We start from the raw sequence: 22511 nt of genomic DNA, 5'->3' as shown, positions 1-22511 counted from the left end.
TTTCAACAGTCCAGGAGATACACGTCTGATGGATATCCAGGAGTTGGGATGTTGGACAGCACTGGTTAAGAACTGACTGTCATGCCCAGTGGTTTGTTCCTCATTGCTGCTTCCTTCCTAAATTCACCCAGCACCACTAGCAATGCAATTCGCCGAACTTCCCTGACTCGGCCTCTAGATGCCTCCTCTGCTTTAAAGTATTTGACACACAACGAAACAACCGGCTCACAGTGTGCCTCGCATTTCAGAGCAGTATGATATACACAAGTAACTGAGGGGATGTCTTCACTGCAATTAGACACCCGCAGCTGGCCCATGCCAGCCAACTTGGGAACGCGGGGCTTGGGCTAAGGGGCTGTTTAATTGCAGTGGAGATGTTCGGGCTCAGCCCAGCGCCGGGACCCTTCCACCTTGCAGGGTTCTCAGAGTTTGGGCTCCAGCCTGAGCATCTACGGTATAATTAAACAGTCCCTTAGCCTGAGCCCTGTAAGCCCGAATCAGCTGGCGCGGGCCAGCTGAGGATTATTAATTGTAGTGCAGACATACCCATACTCACAAGAATGAAAGTACATACCTAAAGCACCCACTTAGTGGGAGTCTAATAATTAGTTATCCATCTACTCCTACTGTTAATCAAAAAGTAAGGCCAGATATTGTTCTCTCTCTGTTACCAGATTTCTATTCACTCCTCAGTCGGAACTGAAACACAGGCCAATAGAAAACAAACCAAGTCTTACAAATCAGAATTTTTTTTGTATTAAAGAAGTTTATAAACTTCAGGGTTAAGGGTCTCACATCTTCAAATGTACACATTGTTTAGTGGTGGTGTGTGAAGATAACATGAGGCCTATTATAGCATGTGATCTGTTTTATATAGAAACATATTGTTTGGAACATCAAGAAAATTTGTTACAAGAGATTGTATTGTCACCTAAGATTGTATTCCTTGAGAGACAAAATCCTTTCTGCTGTTATCTGAATTGTTCATCACAGATTTCCCTTACCCCATCTCACCGGTTTGAGCATAACACAGGAACAGATTCTGACACCCGCTGCAGTTCTTTGTACCAGTCTGCTGGCACAAAGCCACCGTACAGATGGCAGACCAAGCTGCCCGAATAATCTTCTAGCATGAGGGAATCACCAGGTGGCGTATGTTTGGGGTAGTGGCCTTTATATTATCTTCCCCTCCGGTCCATGGTGGAAGGGGTGTGGGTGCGAAAAAAGGTATGGCTAGAGTGCCCCATGCCCTGGCAATCCTTGCCCTGCTGGAACAGCCCCTGAGACTTGGGCAGTCTGAGCAACTTAGAGCAGACATGACCCTGCTCTAAATTGTGCAGTGGTGCTTAGCGGCCTCAAGATCTGGGAACTATAAAGGTAGCTTCAAACCACTTTTGCAAACCCTGTCCCCCTGCAGCACAGACACGGCAGATCCGAGGACCTGGGCCCCAGTGTCAGAAGACAGGGAACATATGAAACATATTTTCAAGTATCAGAGGGGTAGCCATGTTAGTCTGGATCTGTAAAAAGCAACAGAGAGTCCTGTGGCACCTTACAGACTAACAGATGTATTGGAGATGTATTGTGGGTGAATACATGCGTCTGATGAAGTGGGTATTCACCCACGAAAGCTTATGCTCCAATACATCTGTTAGTCTATAAGGTGCCACAGGACTCTTTGTTATATTTTAAAGTGTATCATTAACAACAAATAATGATCTGTAAGAATTAAAGACAATTAATTCATAAGTACACCGCTACCTCAATATAATGCCACCCAATATAACACGAATTCGTATATAACGCGGTAAAGCCGTGCTCCAGGGGCGCAGGGCTGCGCACTCCGGTGGATCAAAGCAAGTTCAATATAACATGGTTTCACCTATAACGTGGTAAGATTTTTTGGCTCCCAAGGACAGCGTTATATCAAGGTAGAGGTGTATGTGGAAACCAGTTGGGAAGATTGATGGCTCTTGTGCAATTTTTTTTCTGTGAGGAACTGCAGAATTAGCTTCATGTCCATTACTCTGCAGCAACAGGGCCGCCCAGAGGATTCAGGGGGCCTGGGGTCTTCGGCAGCAGCACTTCGGTGGCGGGTCCCGGGGTGGAAGGACCCCCTGGCCGCTGAATTGCAGCTGAAGACCCAGAGCGGAAGAAGCTCGGGGGCCCCCAGAGCAAGTGAAGGACCCCGGTCCAGGGGCCCCGAAAAACTCTCATGGGGGCCCCTGTGGGGCCCAGGGCAAATTGCCCCACTTGCCCTCCCCCCCCCGGCGGCCCTGTGCAGCAAATACCAACTCTCCAACCAGATCCCCAATAACAGTACTACAGTAATTGTTGGTTTAGGCAATAACCTAATGAGTTATAGCAAACCAAATATAAAAAAAGAGTAACTATTTGGGGTAAGCGGTGCTGTAAAAGCTGGGTTCAAATCCCAACTGGGTTAGAAATAAAAATGAGTTGGATGGTGTCAGGTTAGTTCCTGAGAGATGTTTGTCGTATGTGTCAGCTACTGCACTGTTTACTACTAACAATGAAAGGACTGGGACAGCAAGTGTTGCTGGTTAGGGGTGAGATGCTTTTCTAGAGCCATGTGAAGGAGCTTGTAAAATTCATGCCTGCACTAGGCACAATGGTGATCACATTCCTGGACTATAATCCAATGGCTATATTAGTCAATCACCTTCCTAAGCACCATATTCACCCAGTAGATGGTAAATAAACAATGCTAATAATGAATATACTATAATGATTTCTTCTTCAATAGCTTTCACATGAGCATCTCAGAGCACTTCAGAAGCAGTAACCGATTCAGCCTCAAAGCCTCAAAGCCAGCGCTCCTTTGTGCTAGGTATGTATGCTTGCAAATGGAGTTAGGGGCATGGTGGATGGAGGTGTCCTCTTAAATAGGGGGAGGGAGAAGCTGTTTGTTCTCCACAAAACATGTCACTGGAACATAAGTCACAAGTATCAACTCATCTCTGATGGGCTGGTATCCCCATAATCCAAGGCCCCCTGCAGCTGAAGGTTTGGCAGCATTGCCTAAATCATCTCTGTACATGAATTTACTCACCACTAGTACACAGCCACTTCGCAGTGAAGCACAGCAGCTGCTCAATAGTGTAGTTTTGTGCACAACAGGATAGGGCAGAAAATGAAAGACGCCCAACAGCTTGACACTCCGAGGGCATTTAGACTGGAAGAACCTAACTACCTAGGTTGGAAAGTAGGTGGGACTCCAAGTGGTCAGGACCTCCATTTTACATTTCAATCATCTGCATTCATCTGTTACAGCACCATGCCCATCTATGGTGCTGTATATATATATAACAACATTCAAACAGTAGAAAAAGAGAAAGGCTGGCGATGCTATCAACCGGTTTTGCTGGAACCATCCTCCCTTCATAACATTCATGCACATTTGAGCTTCTCCTTTCTTGGGTAAAGGAGCTTACAGTAAAATATACTGGTTCTCTGAACATACGCATCATCATCAATAAAAAAATAATACAACACACACTCCTCTGGCAGGTTCCCATAAATATCTTCCATAAAAGTTCATTTTTCCACATGAACAAATTGTAAGTATGTGGGGGTTTTTTCCTCTGAATCTTGATACGGAACTTACAATTCTTGGCACTAGCCTGTGAAGTTAAAATGACATCAGCTTGACTTTCTAGACTGAAATTTTATAGTTGCTGCCTAACCACATTTCTTTGTCCTGAGAATATTCACTCTCCTCTTGGCTGCCTCTTTAATATGGCTTACTGTTCATGGGTATCATTAAAAGCTGTGCATGTGTATTCACTATAATTCCCTGTGTCCCATACCACAAAGCCAGTGGTGGTACGGAGTGATAAAGCTGCATTTCTCTCTACAAGACAAAGAGGCACTGTCAGTTTTAAAGATGTGCGTGGCTTTGCCAACCTAATGGCTTTATAGTGGCATTGCATAGTCTGTGGCACGAGAAACCTGACTTTGCTACCCACCTCAGAACTGCTTCTCCCTAGGACCAGTGGAGTCCAGGACATACTGTGGGAGGTGACGCATGTTGGGGATAGTGGGGGCAGGTGATGACCACTTACTGTATGAATACAGCCCACAGGCTGAAGCCACTCTACCAGCTATCAAACAGAGAAAAAGGATGAACTGGAAGAGAGGGGGCAGTGGGAAAGTTAGCACCTCAAAATGTGGATGGGCTGGAGGATTCAGAGTGCCACCTGTAACAGCATTTGTTTGGTGTTGTGTGCAGTTAGAGAGAACACAAAGAGCAGGCTAGTGAGTGGCAACATGAAAAAAAATTAAACAAGCAATTATCTCAGTAATGGACACTGCCAGTATTTTCAGATGATGTGACCACTGATTTCCAAGAATGAAGACCCTAAGGACTGATTTCATGCCCAGGATCTGTGATAATCTAAACTGTGGAGGAGAAGCAGGGCAGGTACAATTTGTACAGTTCAAACCTCTGAATACAGTTCAAGCTCTGTTTGGAGCACTACGTTTCATGCCTGATTTCAGAATCAAATCGGGTTTCAAGAAAGAGATAATGATTTTTTACTACACCGTGTCTTTGAAAGCAACACAGCAAATATAAAGGCACTTAATTATCTGGCAACACTGCATCAAAAATACTCCAGAATAATAGCTCTGTTGTTATTTAACAGCACTAACATATACACTGTAAACATATCCAGTGTGATCCTAGAGTGCACAGCTTTAGCCTTTTGCATGGAGATTACACTGATCAGACAACCCTGGGAGTGGACTGTACTTAACATTCAACAAAACAAATCAGGTTCTAGTTTAGCATTAGGCTGACTTGAACAGAATAAAATCCAGTTTTGTTACTGCACCAAACCCTATTTTATCTATTCCTTAAACACTCAGCCTCTTTTCCACGTGACAGGGAGAGAATCAGTGCTGCTCTCCTCTCTCCATGTAAGCTTATCATTTCATCATTTCACTCCTGTTGTATTGAAATAGCCACAAGATCAGATTAACAGTTAAAGATTGTGAAGCCATTTGCCAAATGCTTCTTGCTCTATTAGTAGCAACATTTTTGCAGTTTTCACACAGACACACACACAGATATATATTTATAAACAGATTGCAGGAAATTTTTACCTTGCATGCAAACAGGAGAGATCCTGGTTTCCTCTCATGGATCAGAAGTAGGATAAAAAAACCCCACCAAAACCCTAACAGACTCATCTGCTGAGAGTTCTCTAAATCCCAAGTCTGCTTCAGCTAGCGGCTCTAAGTTTGTGCTCTGAATAGAGGCTGTGTTATTTTAACCACAGGATTTCTAGTCATGGGGGAGGAGAGATGGATTAGGTACGTTCGCAATCTAATGCTTCACGTTTACCTCAAGTGAAATTAACTACTCTAAGCCTGATGTAAATAAGAACTTCTGAGATATAAATTTCAAGAGCCCTCAAACCAATTATGCCTAAACTAACATGTTAAATAACTGTGGAAAATTCCAGAGGAATAAGATAACATACTTTTGTGTTCTTTCCTAAATAAAAGGCATGTGTGGAATTTCATGCTAGATACTGACACAAGTGAGACACAACAGATGAACTCTACAGACTAACCTATATAAGGTACAGTACCTTATACAGTAATGTTCTCAACACCTGTTAGGATGCGTTTCATCAGACATCAGAGCAATTTGATTGATCATGATCCATGACAATTACACAGTTAGATGTAATATTTCAGTAAAGCAAATAGGATCTTTTTAGAATAAAAAGCAACATTTGTAAAGGGGCCTCACCAGGCTCTCCAGTTTTGTAGGTGCATAGGTGTCAGTCAGCAGGAGCAAGGAGATAAGGAGAGCTCTTGAAACGATCATTTGCACTCACAGACAGCTGTAGTCATAGTTAAATGCAGGAAAAAACTTGTGCCCACAAAACTTTAAAAAAAAAATCAAGCTGAAAAGCTGTATTCATTGCCTGGTTTCTCATAACAGACACAGTGGTAAAGTATCATGGTTTGGCATGGGCTAAGTGACAGACTTCAGTGCTCACCTCAGAAGCAATGATTTACAAAAATTGCAGCCAATAGGCCTCTTTTCTGAGTTGAAAGTCATTTTTGTAAATAAAACATGCCCTTGAATTTTGGACTTAACAGAGGGGAATCATTTGCATGGAAAAAACCAGTGAGAACAAAAATACACTCCAATCTGTCCTTGACAACAAAAACACCACGAACAGAAATTTGGCTCCATTTTGAGTAAACTTGAGATCTAGAAATAATATCATCTTACATTTACATAATGCTTTTCATCCCAAAGCATTCCTAAGTGCTCTAAAAGTGTAATTGACTCATTTGTAAACTATCAGCAGACATCATTTCACTCACCATTAAAATATAGCCGCTACTGTGGTGAAATGCAGATGCTGTTTCCTGGAGCACAGGAACACTACCCCAAAGTTTAGGGTGAGAAGTGGGGAATAACATAGCCAGCTGAAACTACAGTAGGGTTAGGCAGGTAGCAAGTACTGTAATTACCTGAGCTGGAATTTGGCCAATAGATCAAGGTCAATCCCCTAACTCTTGTGGCGTGTGGTGTCAAAACTTCAGCTGGTGTAAATTGGCAGAGCTGCACTGGCTTCATTGGAATTTATGCTGATTTATGACTGCTGAGGATCAAGCCCAAGTGCCTCTTTAATGACCACCAGCCGTCAAGAGCTGCTTTACATTTCATCCACATGAGCTGTCTAGTGACAAAATGCTTCCTAATAACATGCTGGGGCATTTGTTCCATACACACTACACAGGAAGTACCACCTTCTGACTCACCAACCCTACTTCCTGCACCAAGCACTCTGCATGTTCCTTGGAAGCCTCTCTTCTTCTGACTGAGCCAGCCTCATGCAATTTAGCTAATTTTTTTTGGCTATGCCAATTTTGCATTTGGAACAGAAGAGGCTATTGGAACTCTAAGCATTTGAAATGTGAACCAGGCAAAGGCATACACCTAAACCAGAAAATAAAATGATCAGAATCCCCAAATTGATGTAGGATTTTGTGATACTGCTATTATGGTCCATCCTACTCTCTCCATTTTCTCCCAGTGAATCTCCCTTTCCTAATCCAGACTCCTCTTTATTATTGCCACAGTCACAGGAAAATCCATGCCATTGACACTTTTTGGAACAGCATAGGCTTGATTGTCCCTGATCTCTGTATAGGCCCTCAAAAGGGGAGAGGGTGCAAGGAGCTTTCTGGTTCCTATATCCGCTGCACAGAAAATAGGTACAGCTGCAGTCTCTATAATCTTAGACCAAGGTTTCTCCCTGCTAGCATCCCCATGAGCACTAGTCACTCAAAAGTCAGTAGGACAGAAGTGGATCTAAAGGTCCATTGACTACACGCCAGCTACTGGAGATAGCTGGGAGCATGAGCCTCACCCTCTGAAAGTGGGGAGGGCACTACAGACTCATCCCCTGCATTTTGTGATTCTCAGAGGCACGTTTTGACTTAAAGCACTATTTGAAAGTTCCACCTGGCTGGTGCAGTTCTGCATAATCTAAACGTGTGCCTGTGTCTTAATGGCCTGAATTTGCAACTAGGACACATGCCTTGATAATGAGGTTATTAATTTTTCCCTCTTGGATTGTATAGGCTATAAACAGTCACTCCATCTGGCACTATGCTGCTATTACAGCACAGACCTGAAAGCTGCACGCTGCTTCCAAAGCAAAGTGCCTTTTACATACTTTCATAGGGCTATTTCCTTCCCATCCAACCCTAACATTACAGACCATGGCTATTTTCTGAGCTTAAACAGCAACAAATTAGTATCCAAACGTGAGACAAACATTCCTCTCAGAACATTCATTATGTTGCTTTGAAACATATGGGCTGTTAGCAGCTCTAAAGAGAGCCTTTGGGAGCCTGCATCCTGGTCACTGGGTGTGGTTAGAGTAGGAGTGGGTTTGGAAGGTGAGAAGGGATCACTTGTATCTGTAGAGATCCTGATGGGCTAAGGAGGTAATTAGGTCACCAGATGAATAGCAGGGAGAAGAAGGCAAGCAGGATAAAAGGATGAGCCATGGAGCCTGAAGGGGGGTTTCTATTAACTATTGCCATGTTAGTATTGTACCTGGGGCAAAGGGAGCAAATGATAATGAAGACATTGCTGACAGTACCCTGGTGAACTATGTATGCTGTTTAATTCACCCACAGGGCTTACCAGCCAGGGTTTCCAGGAGGTAAAGGGGAAACCCATTTACAAGGGCTTAGTCCTACAAGCTGCTGAAATCAGCCAATTCCCACTGAAGTCTATATTATAATGTGTCCTATATTTGAATATTTAGGTATTATATTTTGCATTTCAGTCACTGACTAGAGAAACATGGATGACAAATGAAAGGAAATATGAATGACAGTGAGCTATGCTATCAAGCAATGGCATGTCAGTAGAAATGCCCACACTATCCTCACCCTCTCTGGATGAAGAGGATGAAGGGCTCATAGTAGACTTTGTTGATAAAAACACACAATAGGGAACAAGGATGGGTGCACCAATTTTGCCTAATTCGTCAGTCTTGTAAGGTGCACAGAGACTAAGACCAGGGCAAAACAGTCATCTGAAGTAGGAAGAAGTTGCTATAAGTAGAAATGCCAACCCAAAGTGTTAACAAACTCACACATTAGGCGGCAATAATCATGAGATTGTCTTAAAACCATGAGATTTAAAAAATAAAAATAAAATTGAGGTATTTTTTATTTGTTTGGTTTTTACCCTACAGGGTGCACTTGGGCCACATTTTCAAGTTTTTTTCTGCAATTATGGGGTCTAGAAACTTACTTTTAGTTTAAAAGAAAGCTGAGCTCCTCACATAATCAAAGGACTCCAGAGGCTGGGGCTTAAAAATACACACACAGCAAATAACCCAAGAATCCTGATTTAAAAGGTGAGCGTTAGCAACAACGCAAAGCCATTAGAAGCACAGGACTGGTTTTAGTTGATCAGTCCTGAATCACTTTATTCTAGATGGCAGCCATAATAATTTTTAAAAAATTTATTTTAATTTTTAAAATTTCTAAAATTGCTCTTATCACAACTGTCTCTAAGCACCTGAATTTAAAAAAAAAATTGAAAACAACCAGCCAACTCCCCAGTTAGCAGATATTAACTAAAACTGAATAGGTTATGCAGCAGAATTTCTCATTAAACACAATATGCTGTGAACATCCTCTCAGGGAAAAGCCAGGGAAAACAGATGGACCTGAAGGTCAACCGACCCAGGCTCTGTCAGACCAATGAGGGAAGCAAATTCCAGAGTCAATAGCCCTCCACTGAAAATGCCCTTCCACTATTCCTGGACATTCAAATCTCGAGACTCTTATCGCAAATGCGTTGACTGATCTCAATAGAGCAGAGGGAGAGAAGCAGTCCACAGATAGCTAGGCGCCAAACTATACAGGGTTTGAAAATCAGTAACAATACTTTTAATTGCACTAGGAAGTGAACAGGAAGCCAGTGCAGTCTCTGAAGCACTGAGTTAAGGATGCACCTTATGGCTTGTCCCGCTAAAAAAAGCCTCTGCCTCCTGCACTGGCTGTAGCATTTACACAAGCGGCGTGTCGAAGCTCCGTACAGAGCACATTGCAATACTCCAATGTGGAGGGTCACAGGGTACTGGGTAACTGTGGCAAAGCCCACAGATCACAGAGAAACTGACACCAATACTATGCTAAACAGATAAAGAAGGTCCTTCTTCCACCACTGTCCCCTAGGACTCCAGGGACAATCAGAAAGTCGGAGACTCCTCACTTGTAAGCCTCTTTGCCAAGGGAAGGACAAACATTCTGTAAGGGGCAGACCCCCGCCCCCTGTAACATACTATCCCCACCCACCCAACCAATATAATTCCATCTTAACTAGAGCAAACCTCAGCCAGCTCATTTGCTCTCAGCCCAGCAGTGGGAAAACACAGACCCCATGCTATCCAGGTGCACGGAGAACCAGACTCAGAACTATGTGTACTGTAATTATGCAGCGTAGTGGTAGCCATGTTGGTCCCAGGATATTAGAGAGACAAGGTGGATTAGGTAATATCTTTTATTGACCAATTTCTGATGGTGAGAGAGAGAAGCTTTCAAGTTTCTCTGTGTGAGCTCAAAAGCTTGTCTCTCTCCCCACCAGAAGTTGGTCAAATAAAAAAGATATTACCTCACCCACCTTGTCTTTCTGGACTGGACATGGCAAGAGACTCACAGGAGATTGCTGGAGGGAAGCCGAATCTTGTCTGTCTTTCTCGAGGGAAACATGAACTATTAAAACCAACCAAATGAAACAATTTACTAGGCACTAGCATCAGTGTCTTATGAATGCATTAAGGATGGAGCCACTCAGCACAGGATAATGGCTGTTATGATGGCCATGACATTCAGCACTAGGCCAGACTAAAACTGAATCAGTTCAGCTGAGATATTGGGGACATGCCAGGATGGCCTGAATGCCACAACTACTCCCAGTTCAGTCATAGTCTGTGTTTCTGGTGTACTGAGCATCTCAATTAACCTATTTTTAAAACAGCACCTCCTGAAATCCCATTCAGATAACACAGCCACACTGCCCCCTTGTCCCCCTTTTTTGTCTTAAAGGGCAAAAAGGCTGCATTGTTCAAGCAAATTAGCTTAACGTAATGACACCCTCCTCCCTAGGCTAAAACACAGCCAGTTAACATGGCTTCAGACATGTACACAAATACACCCTTGTTGCCCTTTAATACAGGCTCTTAGCTCATGCTGAACCCAATACCTGTCCAGAGCAAGCAGTGCTGACAAAGGCTTTGTTCCATCATTCAGGCAGGTATCAGTTATGTAAGTGAGACGGGGAAGAATTTTAGGGATCTATGATGGTGGGTTCCAGGATTCCGCATAGGAATGCAGGACTCCTCTGTTGAGTCACCAGAAGATCTGGTGCTAAACCGCCATCCAAAGATGCAGAGTAATTCTGGCTGACTCGTGCTATCCAGAAGTTCCTATAGGTTGTAGGAAGGTTTGGAGCATCTCTCTGGGGCAGAGGAAGCAGGCAACTGACACAGAGAAAGTCCCGCAGGAAAGTCCTAGGAATAGCAGAGCCTGAGGAGAATATTCAGACTGAGGGCTTGTCTATGCCTACAGCACTGCAGTGGTGCATCTACGCCGCTGTAGCACTTAGTGAAGATGCTCTCTATGCAGATGGGAGAGCTTCTCTTGTTGGTGTAGGTACTCCACCTCCCCGAGGCGCTAGCTATGTCGACGGGAGTAGCCTGATGGGACGTAGTGCTGTCTACATCAGGGGTTAGGTCAGTACAACTACATCTCTCAGGGGGGTAGATTTTCCAAGCACTAGGAAAACAGGCACCATTCTATCCAGGCTTAGTGCTTTCCACACACCCTGTGACACAGTTAAACCGACATAAATTTGTAGGCTAGCCCAGGGCTGAGGCTTGTGTTTTGTTCTGTAATTGGAATTACCAGTAAGGAAAAGGGGTACATTTTGCCTGTATATGGTGTGTAAAGACTGTTCAAAGCAGGGTGGGAATTTTGCTTGCTTGGCTGGCTCTTTTGGCAAAATTAAGCAGTTTAGAGAACCTGATAGGGAAAATTTATGACTTTCCCCAGAATGCCTTAGGGTATGTCTTTACTGCAGAGTTATTTCAGGCTCTTACTCTAGTGTTGACTGGAGCTGGGAGAATACCTGATTTTTCAGTTCAGTGGCAGTTCTGAAAAATTGCAACAACAACAACAAAAATTAAATTCATTTGCATCAAACCAAATCTGAATATTTGGTTGATCCAAAAGAGCGAGCATTTGAACCTCGATCTCCTGCTGCCCAGGTGAGTTCCGTAACGAATAAAGGTTATAAGAGGGTAGTTGCTGTTTCTCCTCCTCCAGCCATTTTGTGAGTGGCAAAACTATTCATGTCAAATTTATGAATAGTTTCAGGTGAACTGAAAATGCATTTTTCATCAAACTATTTGTCTGAAAATAATAATTGGAGATATACCAATCTCCTAGAACTGGAAGGGACCTTGGAAGATCATCAAGTCCAGCCCCCTGCTTTCACTAGCAGGACCAATTTTTGCCCCAGATCCCTAAGTGGCCCCCTCAAGGGATTGAACTCACAACCCTGGGTTTAGCAGGCCAATGCTCAAACCACTGAGCTATACCTTGCCCAGCTCTAGTGTTGCCCCAAATCCCATTCCCGTCCACACACAAAACCTCTCACTTGAGTTTGGTGGTGCTGTCAACTCAAGCTAGTGGGCCTAGCTGGAGGTATAGGTTAGAGCTCAGGTGCAGCTTTCACTCAGGCCGGTAACCCGCTCACTTTGTAGTGAGGATGCAGGCTAAATTACTCAAATACTGATAGTCCTCCACTGCTTTCCCATAATTCCCCCTGTGTGCCTAGAAAGGACAGATAAGTTCTTCCACAATTCATTGGGAAAGAATCATAGAGTGGCTGCTCAGCCACACAAAGAACTCTGGCCTATGCCTCCAGAACCCCTAGCGAGACATAGGGGTGAGTGCAACACCAGTGAGGACACAGTAACTCAGGTCTGGCTTTGCAGTGGATGCTAATCACCCGAGTGAACTGTGCAGTGAAGCTGTACCCTACGGACCAGGGCAGTGCCTAGCAGATCTCCCAGAGGAATAGAAAGCGTTTATGTTGCTTTATACTTGTTTTGGACTTTGAGTGCCCCAGAAGGGGTAGAACAGTAAGAGACCTAGCCAGCAGGCTATGTCTCTGCAACCCAAAAGACAGTGGCGGCTGAGCGTCCAGGAAGAGAGTCAGGAAACTCAGGCGATGTGTCTGCTGCACAGCACAATGCTGAAAGGGGGCGCTCTGGTAAGGGTGCACAATAACAAACATTTTTGGTTTGGTTAGGCAGAGGAAACAAAGGGATTTAAGGAGGCGAAGTCTATGGACTCAATCATGGATCACGAGGCTGGAAAAGGGGACCTCTTGGATTCAAGGAATGAAATGACCAAAGACTTGGATTTGCTTGTACTTGAGAGGGTAACTTGGCCCTAATTTTTTTAATATAACAATACCTTATTGTTCCCTGTTGTAATTTGTTCCAGAAGTGACTTCCTATTTGTGGGAGGATTTCAGTTAATATTAATATGCTGAAAAAGCTACTGTTTTATTTTGGCACATGGTCCGGGCCAGCTGTGAGTACTTTATTATTACTTTTAGAGGTGGGTGGCATGTTCCTCCTACATCCTGTTGAAGCTTCTATATTCCCCTTTAGGACAGTGAGGTTCTGTACATATCTGTGACTTATGGCTACACAACAGCTTTCCTCACTTTTTGGGGAAGTCCAATGTTAGGCAATCAACATGGACTGGTGACTATTATAACTTGGAGGTCTTGTCTTTGAAACATTTCACAGCCAGTGTTGTTCTGTTATTTCACACTGAGTCCCTACATGGATTTGTGGGGAGCCAGCCCATTTAATAGTGGTGGGAAGGATTTATAGCTCATTCAGCATCTAGGTGTTTGTTTGTAGAGCTTGTCAGAAATTTTCCAACAGAACGCTTTTCTGTCAAAAATGCCGAGTTGTCAGAAGTGAAACGTTTGGTGGAAACATGTCTATTTTGATTAATCTTTCGAGGGAATACATGCAGGTTTCAAAACTTGCATGCCAGACAGATAGCTTCCTCTCAGCAACTTGCTTAGCTCCGTGCCAGCTCACCCACCCATCTCCCTGGCAGCCTGGAGGACTGTCCCAGGATCAGGTACTCCAGGACTTACAGGGTCAGTGGCTCTGGTGGAGCCTGCCATGCAGACTACCCCGGTGTTAGAGACTCAAGGGCTTCCAGGTCCCCTGATGTCGAGCCAGGAGCTGGCAGACGAAGTTCTCATAGGATTTACAGGCTCCATAGTAGGAGAGGTGAAGCCTGGGGAGAAGGATTGGGTTGGAATTTAGGTTGTATTATTATTTACCTCGTTAATAGAATCAACTGCCAAGAAGAGGGCGAGTTTGGTCCAACAATGTGTTCAGACTCTCAATCCTGCCTTTTATACCCATTGTACAGATGGAGAAACTGAGGTAGATGGAGGCTACAAGATATTAGACCTGTTCTTACTCCTGTTGAAATCCAGGGCCTTCCAAGAGGGGGCGGAGGGCAAAAGGGACAGTTGTAACCTGGCATATGAGTTTGACTCACTTGCAATGCCAGGAGCAGGAAGTCGGGCCCAGCCCCATAGGCTAGGAGCTGCGACTGCAGGGTGAGCGCAGGGCGGGCTCATTCCCCACCCCTCATTGGTCCTTCCCTCAGTGGTCATTTTTTTTGGAAGGATAGAGGCCTGGTAAGAACATACGAACGGCCATACTAGGTCAGACCAATGGTCCTTCTAATCCAGTATCCTGTCTTCTGACTGTGGCTGTTGCCAGGTGCTTCAGAGGGAATAAACAGGACAGAGCATTTATTGAATGATCCATCCCCTGTCGTCCTGTCCCAGTTTCTGGCAGTCAGAGGTTTAGAGACACCCAGAGCATGGGGTTGCATCCTTGACCATTTTGGCTAATAGCCGTTGATGGACCTATCCTCCATATTTCAGATTTTGCCCCAGGTCTCTCAGAACCTCTGTGCAGTCCTGCTGAAATCGGTAAGATTTTTGCCAGTAACCTGAATGACAGCAAATTGGGATTAGAACTCCCAACTCCCAGTCTGTGTTGCAGCTAGTCCACCAAGCTCTCTCCATTTTCTTATAATTGTTTCACCCATCTGTTTATTATTAATCATTTGTAGGAGGTTAGGGTGGAGCTGTACAAATAATGAAGCTTTTGGTTTGCTGGCAATTCTGAAAAAAATCAGGGAAAAAATAAGTTCAGGTTGACCTCAAAGTGATTTTTTTTTAAATTTTTGGCAAATTGAAGTTTAAAACAAACAAAGAAACAAAAAAGCCTCGAGTCAAGCTAAGAGTTTTGTTTTGATTCTGAGCTTTTCAACTTAAAAAAAAATTAAAGGAAATTTCAAAACAAAGAGCCATTTTGAATCAAAAAATTGAAACTTTGTTTCAAAACTGTTGAAACAAAATGTTTTTCAATGTTTTTGGAATTTTTTCATTTTGTTTTTCTTGACCAAAACAATTTGATGAAATTGACATGATTTTGCTCAATGTCACTAAATCAGCATTTTTCACTGAAAAAAGTTGCAGTCAAAATTTTTTACCTGGCTCTAGTTGGGGCCCCATTGTGCTAGGCACTGTACAAATACACAGTAAGAGCCAGTCCCTGCTTTGAAGACCTTAGTCTAAATAGACAAGAAAGAAAAAAAACAGGAAGGCAAATGGGCAGGGAGAGGTCAAGTGAATTGTCCAAGTTCACACAGCAGGCCAGTGGAATTTCCCTGATTGTTTCCTGCGTGAAACCTTGCCCACTGAAATCTAAGTGCTAGCCCACCTCCTGTCTGTCCTGGGTGTTGTTTTCTCAGCAGTTTGGTCAATTTTTGCTTAGCTATCACAGCAAGACAGAAGACAACAAAGCAGTTGATATGGGTGGGGAAATGAATGCAGGCTCAAAATTTTAGCCCATACTTCTAAAAAAGGTATCTACCTATCAGCTGCACCATGAGGTGTCTTGCTTCTGGCTACTTATTAATATTACAGTTGGCCAAATTGCTGACTAGAACATGGCATTAATCTGACTGAAGATAGTGCTGAGGGGAAAATATAATTAATAAAAAACCATTATGAATTAAACACAGAGAAAGACTACCACCAAACCTACACTACCAAACCAATGTTTACCTCCCACACTGCTAAAAAAGCATTCAGTCTTGCTGAAACAAAAGATTTCCCATATTAACTGCTACAGTCTCCCTTTGTTTCATCTGCTAAAGAACTTTCTCCCTGCTGTTAAACCACCATCCGTTTGGAAATCCTGGCAATATTTATTCAGAAATTATCCAAGATTAATTGAGTGTGTTAAGTGAAATATCCTATTGCACCTCCATGGCTGAAGAAGAAGCTGAATCATGCCTTTCCTCCACCCAAAATATGGCAGTATAGATCACCACCTCAGTACAATCTTAAACTGGGGGCAGAGTATAACAGCATGACCTCAACGCAGTGCTGGTGCCATTCCTCCTGGGAGGGACAGAATGCCTCTCAGAACTCTCCCAACGAAAAACACACAGATTGCTACACCCCTTTCATTAATGGCAGGATCTGGTTTATGTCATTTTCTTTGACACAAAGATGGCTCAACCAGGGCTAAACAACATACAAACACAGCCCACCCCCCCGCAAAAAAAAATTACCAAGGGTTAGAGCGGACTGCAACACATGCAGAGGTTGTGTCCCTGATCATCACAGCTAATAGCCATTGGTGGACCTTAGCTAATTCTTTTTTGAACCCAGTGATACTTTTGACCTTCCCAACATCCCCTGGCAACAAATTCCACAGGTTGGCTGTGTGTTGTGTGAAGAACTTCCTTATGTTTGTTTTAAATCTGCTGCCTATTAATTTCATTGAATGACCCCTGGTTCGTGTGTTCTGGGAAGGGGTAAATAGCACTTCCTTAGTCACTTTCGCCACACAATTTGTGATTTTATAGACCTCTGTCATATCCCCTCTTAGTCGTCTCTTTTCTAAACTGAACAGTTCCAGTCTTTTTAATCTCTCCTCAGATGGAAGCTGTTCCATACCCCTAACCATTTTTGTTGCTCTTCCCTGTACTTTTTCCAGTTCTAATGTATCATTTTTGAGATGGGGTGAGCAGAACTGCGCAGTATCAAGGTGTGGATCTACCTTGGATTTACACAGTGGCATTATGATATTTTCTGTTTCCTTATCAATCCCTTTCCTAATGGTTCCTAACATTGTTAGCTTTTTTTGACTGCCACTGTATATCGAGTGGATGTTTTCAGAGAACTATCCACAATGACTCCAAGATCTCTTTATTGATTAGTAACAGCTAATTTAGACCCCATCATTTTATATGTATAGTTGGGATTATGTTTTCCAATGTGCATTACTTTGCATTTATCAACACTGAATTTCATCTGCCATTTTGTTGCCCAGTCACCCAGTTTGGTGAGATCCCTTTGTAATTCTTCGCAGCCAGCTTTGGACTTAACTTTCTTGAATAATTTTGTATTCTTTGCATATGATATTCATGGGGGTTCAGCACTGGGCTCTAACACAGGCCTCCTGTGCGACTTAGGGGACATTACTTTGAGTCAGATTTTCAAGTGCTCAGGACCCACAGTTGGGACCAAACTTTCAATGCATTTAAATAAGAGCCAGACTTTCAAAAGTGCTCACCAGCCAGTGTCCTGAGTTCTTCTGAAAAACTGGGTGCTTATTTTGATGTCTAAGGCTACGTCTACACTACACACCACTTTTGGCGGCATGTAGTGTACACACCTGCTGCTGGAGCTCTTCCCCTCTGCAGGAAAAAGACCCGCCCAGCAAGGGAAGACTGTGGCAGTGAGGAAAGGTTCTGCCAGCTCCCTGCTGCCAGAGCCTTCCTCTGCTGCAGGAAAAGACTCCGGCAGCACACAGTGGCCACAATCTTTTCCCATCCTGGGGAAAGGCTCTGATGGGGGGAGGCTAAGCCTTTCCTAAATGCCTCTGACCGCCAGAGGCTTTCCTTGTCTCAGTGAAAGGCTCCAGCAGAGGAGCTAGTGAAGCTTTTCCCTGCTGTCTCTCTCCTGCCAGAGCCTTTCACTGGTGTGTAGTTGCACACTGCAGAGTGGACACCACCTGCGTTTCACTGTGCATGTAGCTACTTGTACACTACATGCCGCCAAAAGAGGTGTGCGGTGTAGACATCCTAAATGGGAGCTAAGCACTTCTGGAAATTTGTCACTGATTGAGGGTGCTGAGCTACTTAGAAAATCTAGACCCAAATCTCCCTTTGCCTCAGTTTCTTATCTGTAAAGTGGCAGCAACCATCCTTCCTTTCTTTCTCCCTCTGTCCGGTTCACTGAGACTATGTGCTGCTCCTGGCAGGGATTAGCTTGTACTATGGGTATGTGCAGCACCTAGCTCACTAAGAAGCCCTGATCTCATGTGAGGGGCTCTAAATGCCATTGTAATACAATTAATAATACTACGCATCAAATTAAAAAACAATACAAAGGGAAATGCTGGAAAAGAAACAGTCTTGTTGCATTTCTGCCCTTTCTTAACCTGTTCTTTCTTTGTCTACTTAGACCAGGGATCCCCAGTGCGGTGCCTGTGGGCACCATGGTGCCCGCCGGGGCATCTAAGTGTGCCCGCGTACTGGTCGGCGGACGAGCATCCACTGAAATGCCGTCGAAATTCGGCAGCATTTCGGCGGCGACGCCTCTGGATGAAGCTGCTTGTTGGAGGCATTTCAGCGGATGCTTGTCCACCGCCACGGTCCTCCGTGGCTCGTCGTCTCACGCTTGCCAGATGAAAAAGGTTGGGGACCGCTGACTTAGATGATAAGATGATATGCTCCTTGGGCACAAGCATGAATGTAGCGCAGCTAGTACACTTTAGGGTACTCTATAAGTAACAATATGGATAAACAAGCATTTGCACACCTTGCTAAAGTTAACAGCATCTGAGAGGGCAGAAAAACAGGATTTCCTGGGAATTGTAAAGAAAACATGGAACCGAAGTTCCAGCTTACAGATAAACTGAATGTCCTTCCATTGTATAGCTGCATTCATTCTGTGGTTTTGGAAAGCTGGAATTAACACTTATGACTTTTCAGCTTCATGATTAATTCACAAAATAATGCTGCAGAGGGGGTAGCAACCAAATTACACACTGTCTCTGGGAGAGTGAAAATCATTACTACCTGTTGTTAGCGAGAATGGGACCAGTCAAACACTGCCTGCCCCTGGAGGTTTTCATTCTGCAGCAATTCAAAGCTAGTCACATACATATAGGTCACTCACTGATTGGCAGCATTCAACTGTTTAGATGTACTGGAGAGAGACAAGGATATTTTGGCAGCCCTCAAATTTTAAACTAGGAGTTATGTTAAAAACTGAATAAAAGCAGCTTTTCCTACCAAATAGTACAATAAAACATGGTAAAATTAAGAAAAATAACCCAGTGATTTGAAAACAAGTCACAAGCGCCATACTTCACTGCGAAGATCTGTATAGCTGACAGTTAGGGCCTCATTCTGCCTGAGCAGGTCCTGGATGGTGCTGAGTGCCCTCATCTCCAACTGAAGTCATCAAACTCAGCTCCTCATAGATCCTGAGGTAACTGCAAGGGGAGCAGGTTGTGCTGCTCCTGCAGCAGTGCAGGGACTGAACTGTGACTCAAAGACAGAAAGGAATCCCTGCTTCCCCTGTGCCCCAGGGAGGAAACACACTGTGCCAGTCCTTTTCCTGGTGCAGCTTACTTCCCCCTATGTGCTGGGCGGGGCATTTGAGGTGGAGCCAAGGCTAACCCCACTCCCTGCCTCTGCCCACCCTCTTGCATCCTATTCATGTGGGAGGGGGAGCAGGAACCCCGGGGAGGCTGCTCTCCCTCTCCCCAGATGCAGGTAGCGCTTGTAGGGAAGTGAGTGGACACTTCCTGTAACCAAGAATGGCTGTAGGAGATGAATCCAGGCTCTCTGACCAGGGGGTGAAATGCAATGAAGCTTCTGTCAGTAGAATCAGTCCCAATCCCTCCCTCTGTCCTGTTTATCGTCTTTTCCCAGTTACTCCATCAAGTCGCAAACACACACAAGGCCACCGTCCTCACTTGCAGCGCAAAGGCAGTGCAGAGGGGTTCAAGAAAAGATTGTAAGCTATTCCTCAGTTTGTAAGTAAACTCCTTGGGACAGAGACCACGTCTGCGTATATGTTGGCACAGCATCCTAGCAAAATGGAGCCCCTTTCTTGAGCCGGGTGCCTCTGGAAGCCACGGCAATACACATTTTTAATACATACTTAATAATAGACAGTCTGAGAGGGCTCCTGGAACACTTACAAAGAAGAAGTGAATATTCCAGCCAATGAAAAGGGCTTTTGCATATATTATAGCAATACTCAGGCTTTTGTGCATGGTACAGAGCCCAAATATTGTAATATCCTAAGTGATCTCCACAAAAGTGTGTCTTTGGAGTCTGAAGGTGGTTTTATGGTGTCCATGTATCTTTCACTGAGCAACACAAAGGCTGGAAGAGAGGCAATGCGCTGTAATTTTCCTTCATACCCACTTTTAACATGCATCTCAGAGAACAGTATCTCTCTATTGATATCTTAACAAATGCCAGGTTAGGATGCATTGTGTCAAAGGATCATGTACCAGGGCCGCCCGGGGGGGGGAAGTGGGGCAATTTGCCCCAGCAGGGGCCCCCATGAGAGTTTTTTGGGGCCCCTGGAGCGGGGTCCTTCACTCGCTCCGGGGGCCCCAGAAAACTCTCACAGGGCCCGGGCCCCTGGAGCTTCTTCGCTCCCGGTCTTCGCTGGCCGGGGGTCCTTCCTCTCTGGGATAGAAGGACTCCCCGCCGCCGAATTACAGCCGAAGCGGGACCCACCACCGGAGTGCAGCCGGGTCTTCGGCGGTTATTCAGCGGCGGGGGGTTCCTTCCGTTCCGGGACCCGCCGCCGAAGTGCCCCGAAGACCCGCGGTGGGGGCTGCACTTCGGCAGCGGGTCCCGCTTCGGCAGTAATTCGGCGGAGGGGGGTCCCCGCCGTGGGTCTTTGGGGCACTTTGGCGGCGGGTCCCGGAACGGAAGGACCCCCCGCCGCCGACTTACCGCCGAAGCGGGGCCCCCCGCCGCCGAAGACCCCGGGCCCCCGGAATCCTCTGGGCGGCCCTGTCATGTACTGGGGATGGGGACTGAACTGGATACAAAGCTATTTGCCTCTAGTTAGCCTGTTCTAATTTACTTCAGGCTGCCCACAATCAGAAGTAGCTGCCCTCTGACAGCTTGCTGGTGGCTTACATGGAATGAGTTGGTGGTCTCGGTTCAGATCCTGAAGTAGAGCTGTCCCTGTTGCAATATGCAGTATCAACAGAAAAGTCATACTGAGTAGGCATGGAAACGGAACTAGCTTTCCTTCCAGAACAGGGCTAAAGCACCAGGCACAGTAGCAGGATGCTGTAGGAAAGCACGGATGGCTATTACCCTTACTGCTTCTCTTCTGTAAAGGACTTTGGTTTCCAAGACTGTCAGTTACTTTTCACTAATATTCTAGACTCTGCTTCTAAAGTCAATTGGGTTATCCAAGATTAACACTGGAGTAAATGAGAGCAGAACATGGCACTGTGCACTGAAGAAAGACAGACGTGTATTACATTTTCTGTAATTATTTGCTTTTATGACTGTGACCTTACTGCAGTTTTGATCTTGTCTTTCAGTCTAAATAAGGAGACACAATTACACTCATTGTTATAATACCTACAGGCAGATTTGTTAAATGTGTGATTAGTAAATTAACTATACATTCTCTATCACTTTGTATTTCTCTTTGTATATTTGTATTAATGTTGATTTAATTGTATTTTATTTGAAAAATAATAAAAAATAATAGTCATTCAAATAAATCCATGTATTCATGTCTCCAGGCTGCAGGCAGAAAAGACACAGAATTTCATATCTCGTTCAAGGATCTTATCAGAGCTGAGCGGGAACAGAATTTTCTGACATTTAAAAGAAACTTGTGTTCCACAGCAAATGAAAAAACCCTCCAAATTTTTTTGCAGAACAGCTGCCAGCTGGTCAGGCAGGAAAGCAGCCACCCAACTCCCTGGGAAGTCAGGGGGTACCTGGCTGCCAGGTGAGCTGCTGGGGACCCACGGCTTGCCTAGTGGAACTACAGATCATGGGAACCCAGATGGCCAAGGAGCATGAGGCTGGAAGCTTGGGTTTCCAGGACTTCCAGGTAGCCCATCAGATGGACTGTTGAGGAGCTGGAAGCCTGGGCCACTGAGGGCCAAGTAAGCCAGCAGTAAACCAGGCAGGTTTTGAAACATTTCAAAATTGTCATTTCCCAACAGACAAACTTCCCTTCAGAAAATTGCCAACCAGCTCTCGCCCTTAGGATGTACAGATTATTATTTATTCTTTGTATCACTGTAGTGCCCGAGCTAAAACTCTGCTTTATAAACACCTCTACAATACAGATTGGCACAGCAGTGTACTGTGCAGTGAGTCCAAAAGGAGTCTTCCTGCTGTATGGTATCCAATGCCTGCTTATTAACTTGGCAAAAATCTGTGTGTTAACAAGCCCATGCTATGCCACAAACTATATCATAGCAACTTCATGGCAGCTGTTATGAGAATCAAGTGATCTGATCAATCAACTCAAAATCCCATGGAAACCAAGCTGTCTGGAAATTAGTTTCATTCTCTTCCTCCTTCTAGATGCAACTGCTGAAATAAAAACCAAAAATTATATAAACTCCCAAGACCCAAATCTGTCCTCAGAGATACCTGTGTGTCTCCCAATGAAAGTTAGTGGGTGTTGCATGTATCAATCTGAGGGCAGAATTGAATCCTGCCTTAAAAAATGGACAGAAGAAGAAACGGGAGATGAGAAGCCGATCTCCATTTTCCACCCGGCCCCC

The 22511-nt window shown here is 44.5% G+C and overlaps 1 protein-coding gene and 1 long non-coding RNA gene across 5 annotated transcripts in view; one reads left to right on the top strand and one right to left on the bottom strand.

Moving 5' to 3' along the window:
* JCAD (junctional cadherin 5 associated) overlaps positions 1-10848 on the bottom strand; it is a 90422-nt gene extending 79574 nt beyond the window's left edge. For 2 of the 4 annotated variants that reach the window (XM_045005009.1, XM_045005013.1), the window contains exon 1: positions 5780-5970. Coding sequence is in view for 1 of the 4 variants with exons in the window: in XM_045005013.1 (XP_044860948.1) it covers positions 5780-5805 (26 nt within the window). In the remaining 3 variants the exon portion in view is untranslated. Of the gene's footprint in view, positions 1-5124; positions 5143-5779; positions 5971-10780 lie in introns of those variants that run through there. The other 2 variants (XM_045005008.1, XM_045005011.1) reach the window with 2 other exon arrangements.
* A 90-nt stretch (positions 10849-10938) lies between these two features.
* On the top strand, positions 10939-21341 carry LOC123365155. Its single transcript, XR_006577453.1, has 3 exons — positions 10939-11843; positions 12893-13024; positions 20836-21341. It is a non-coding gene; the product is annotated as an uncharacterized LOC123365155 (long non-coding RNA).
* Positions 21342-22511: the final 1170 nt, after the last annotated feature.

Source organism: Mauremys mutica, chromosome 2, assembly GCF_020497125.1.
Source record: "Mauremys mutica isolate MM-2020 ecotype Southern chromosome 2, ASM2049712v1, whole genome shotgun sequence".
NCBI lineage: Eukaryota > Metazoa > Chordata > Testudines > Geoemydidae > Mauremys > Mauremys mutica.
The sequence above is the reverse complement of the archived record's forward strand: the minus strand, read 5'-3'. Positions and strand labels throughout refer to the sequence as shown.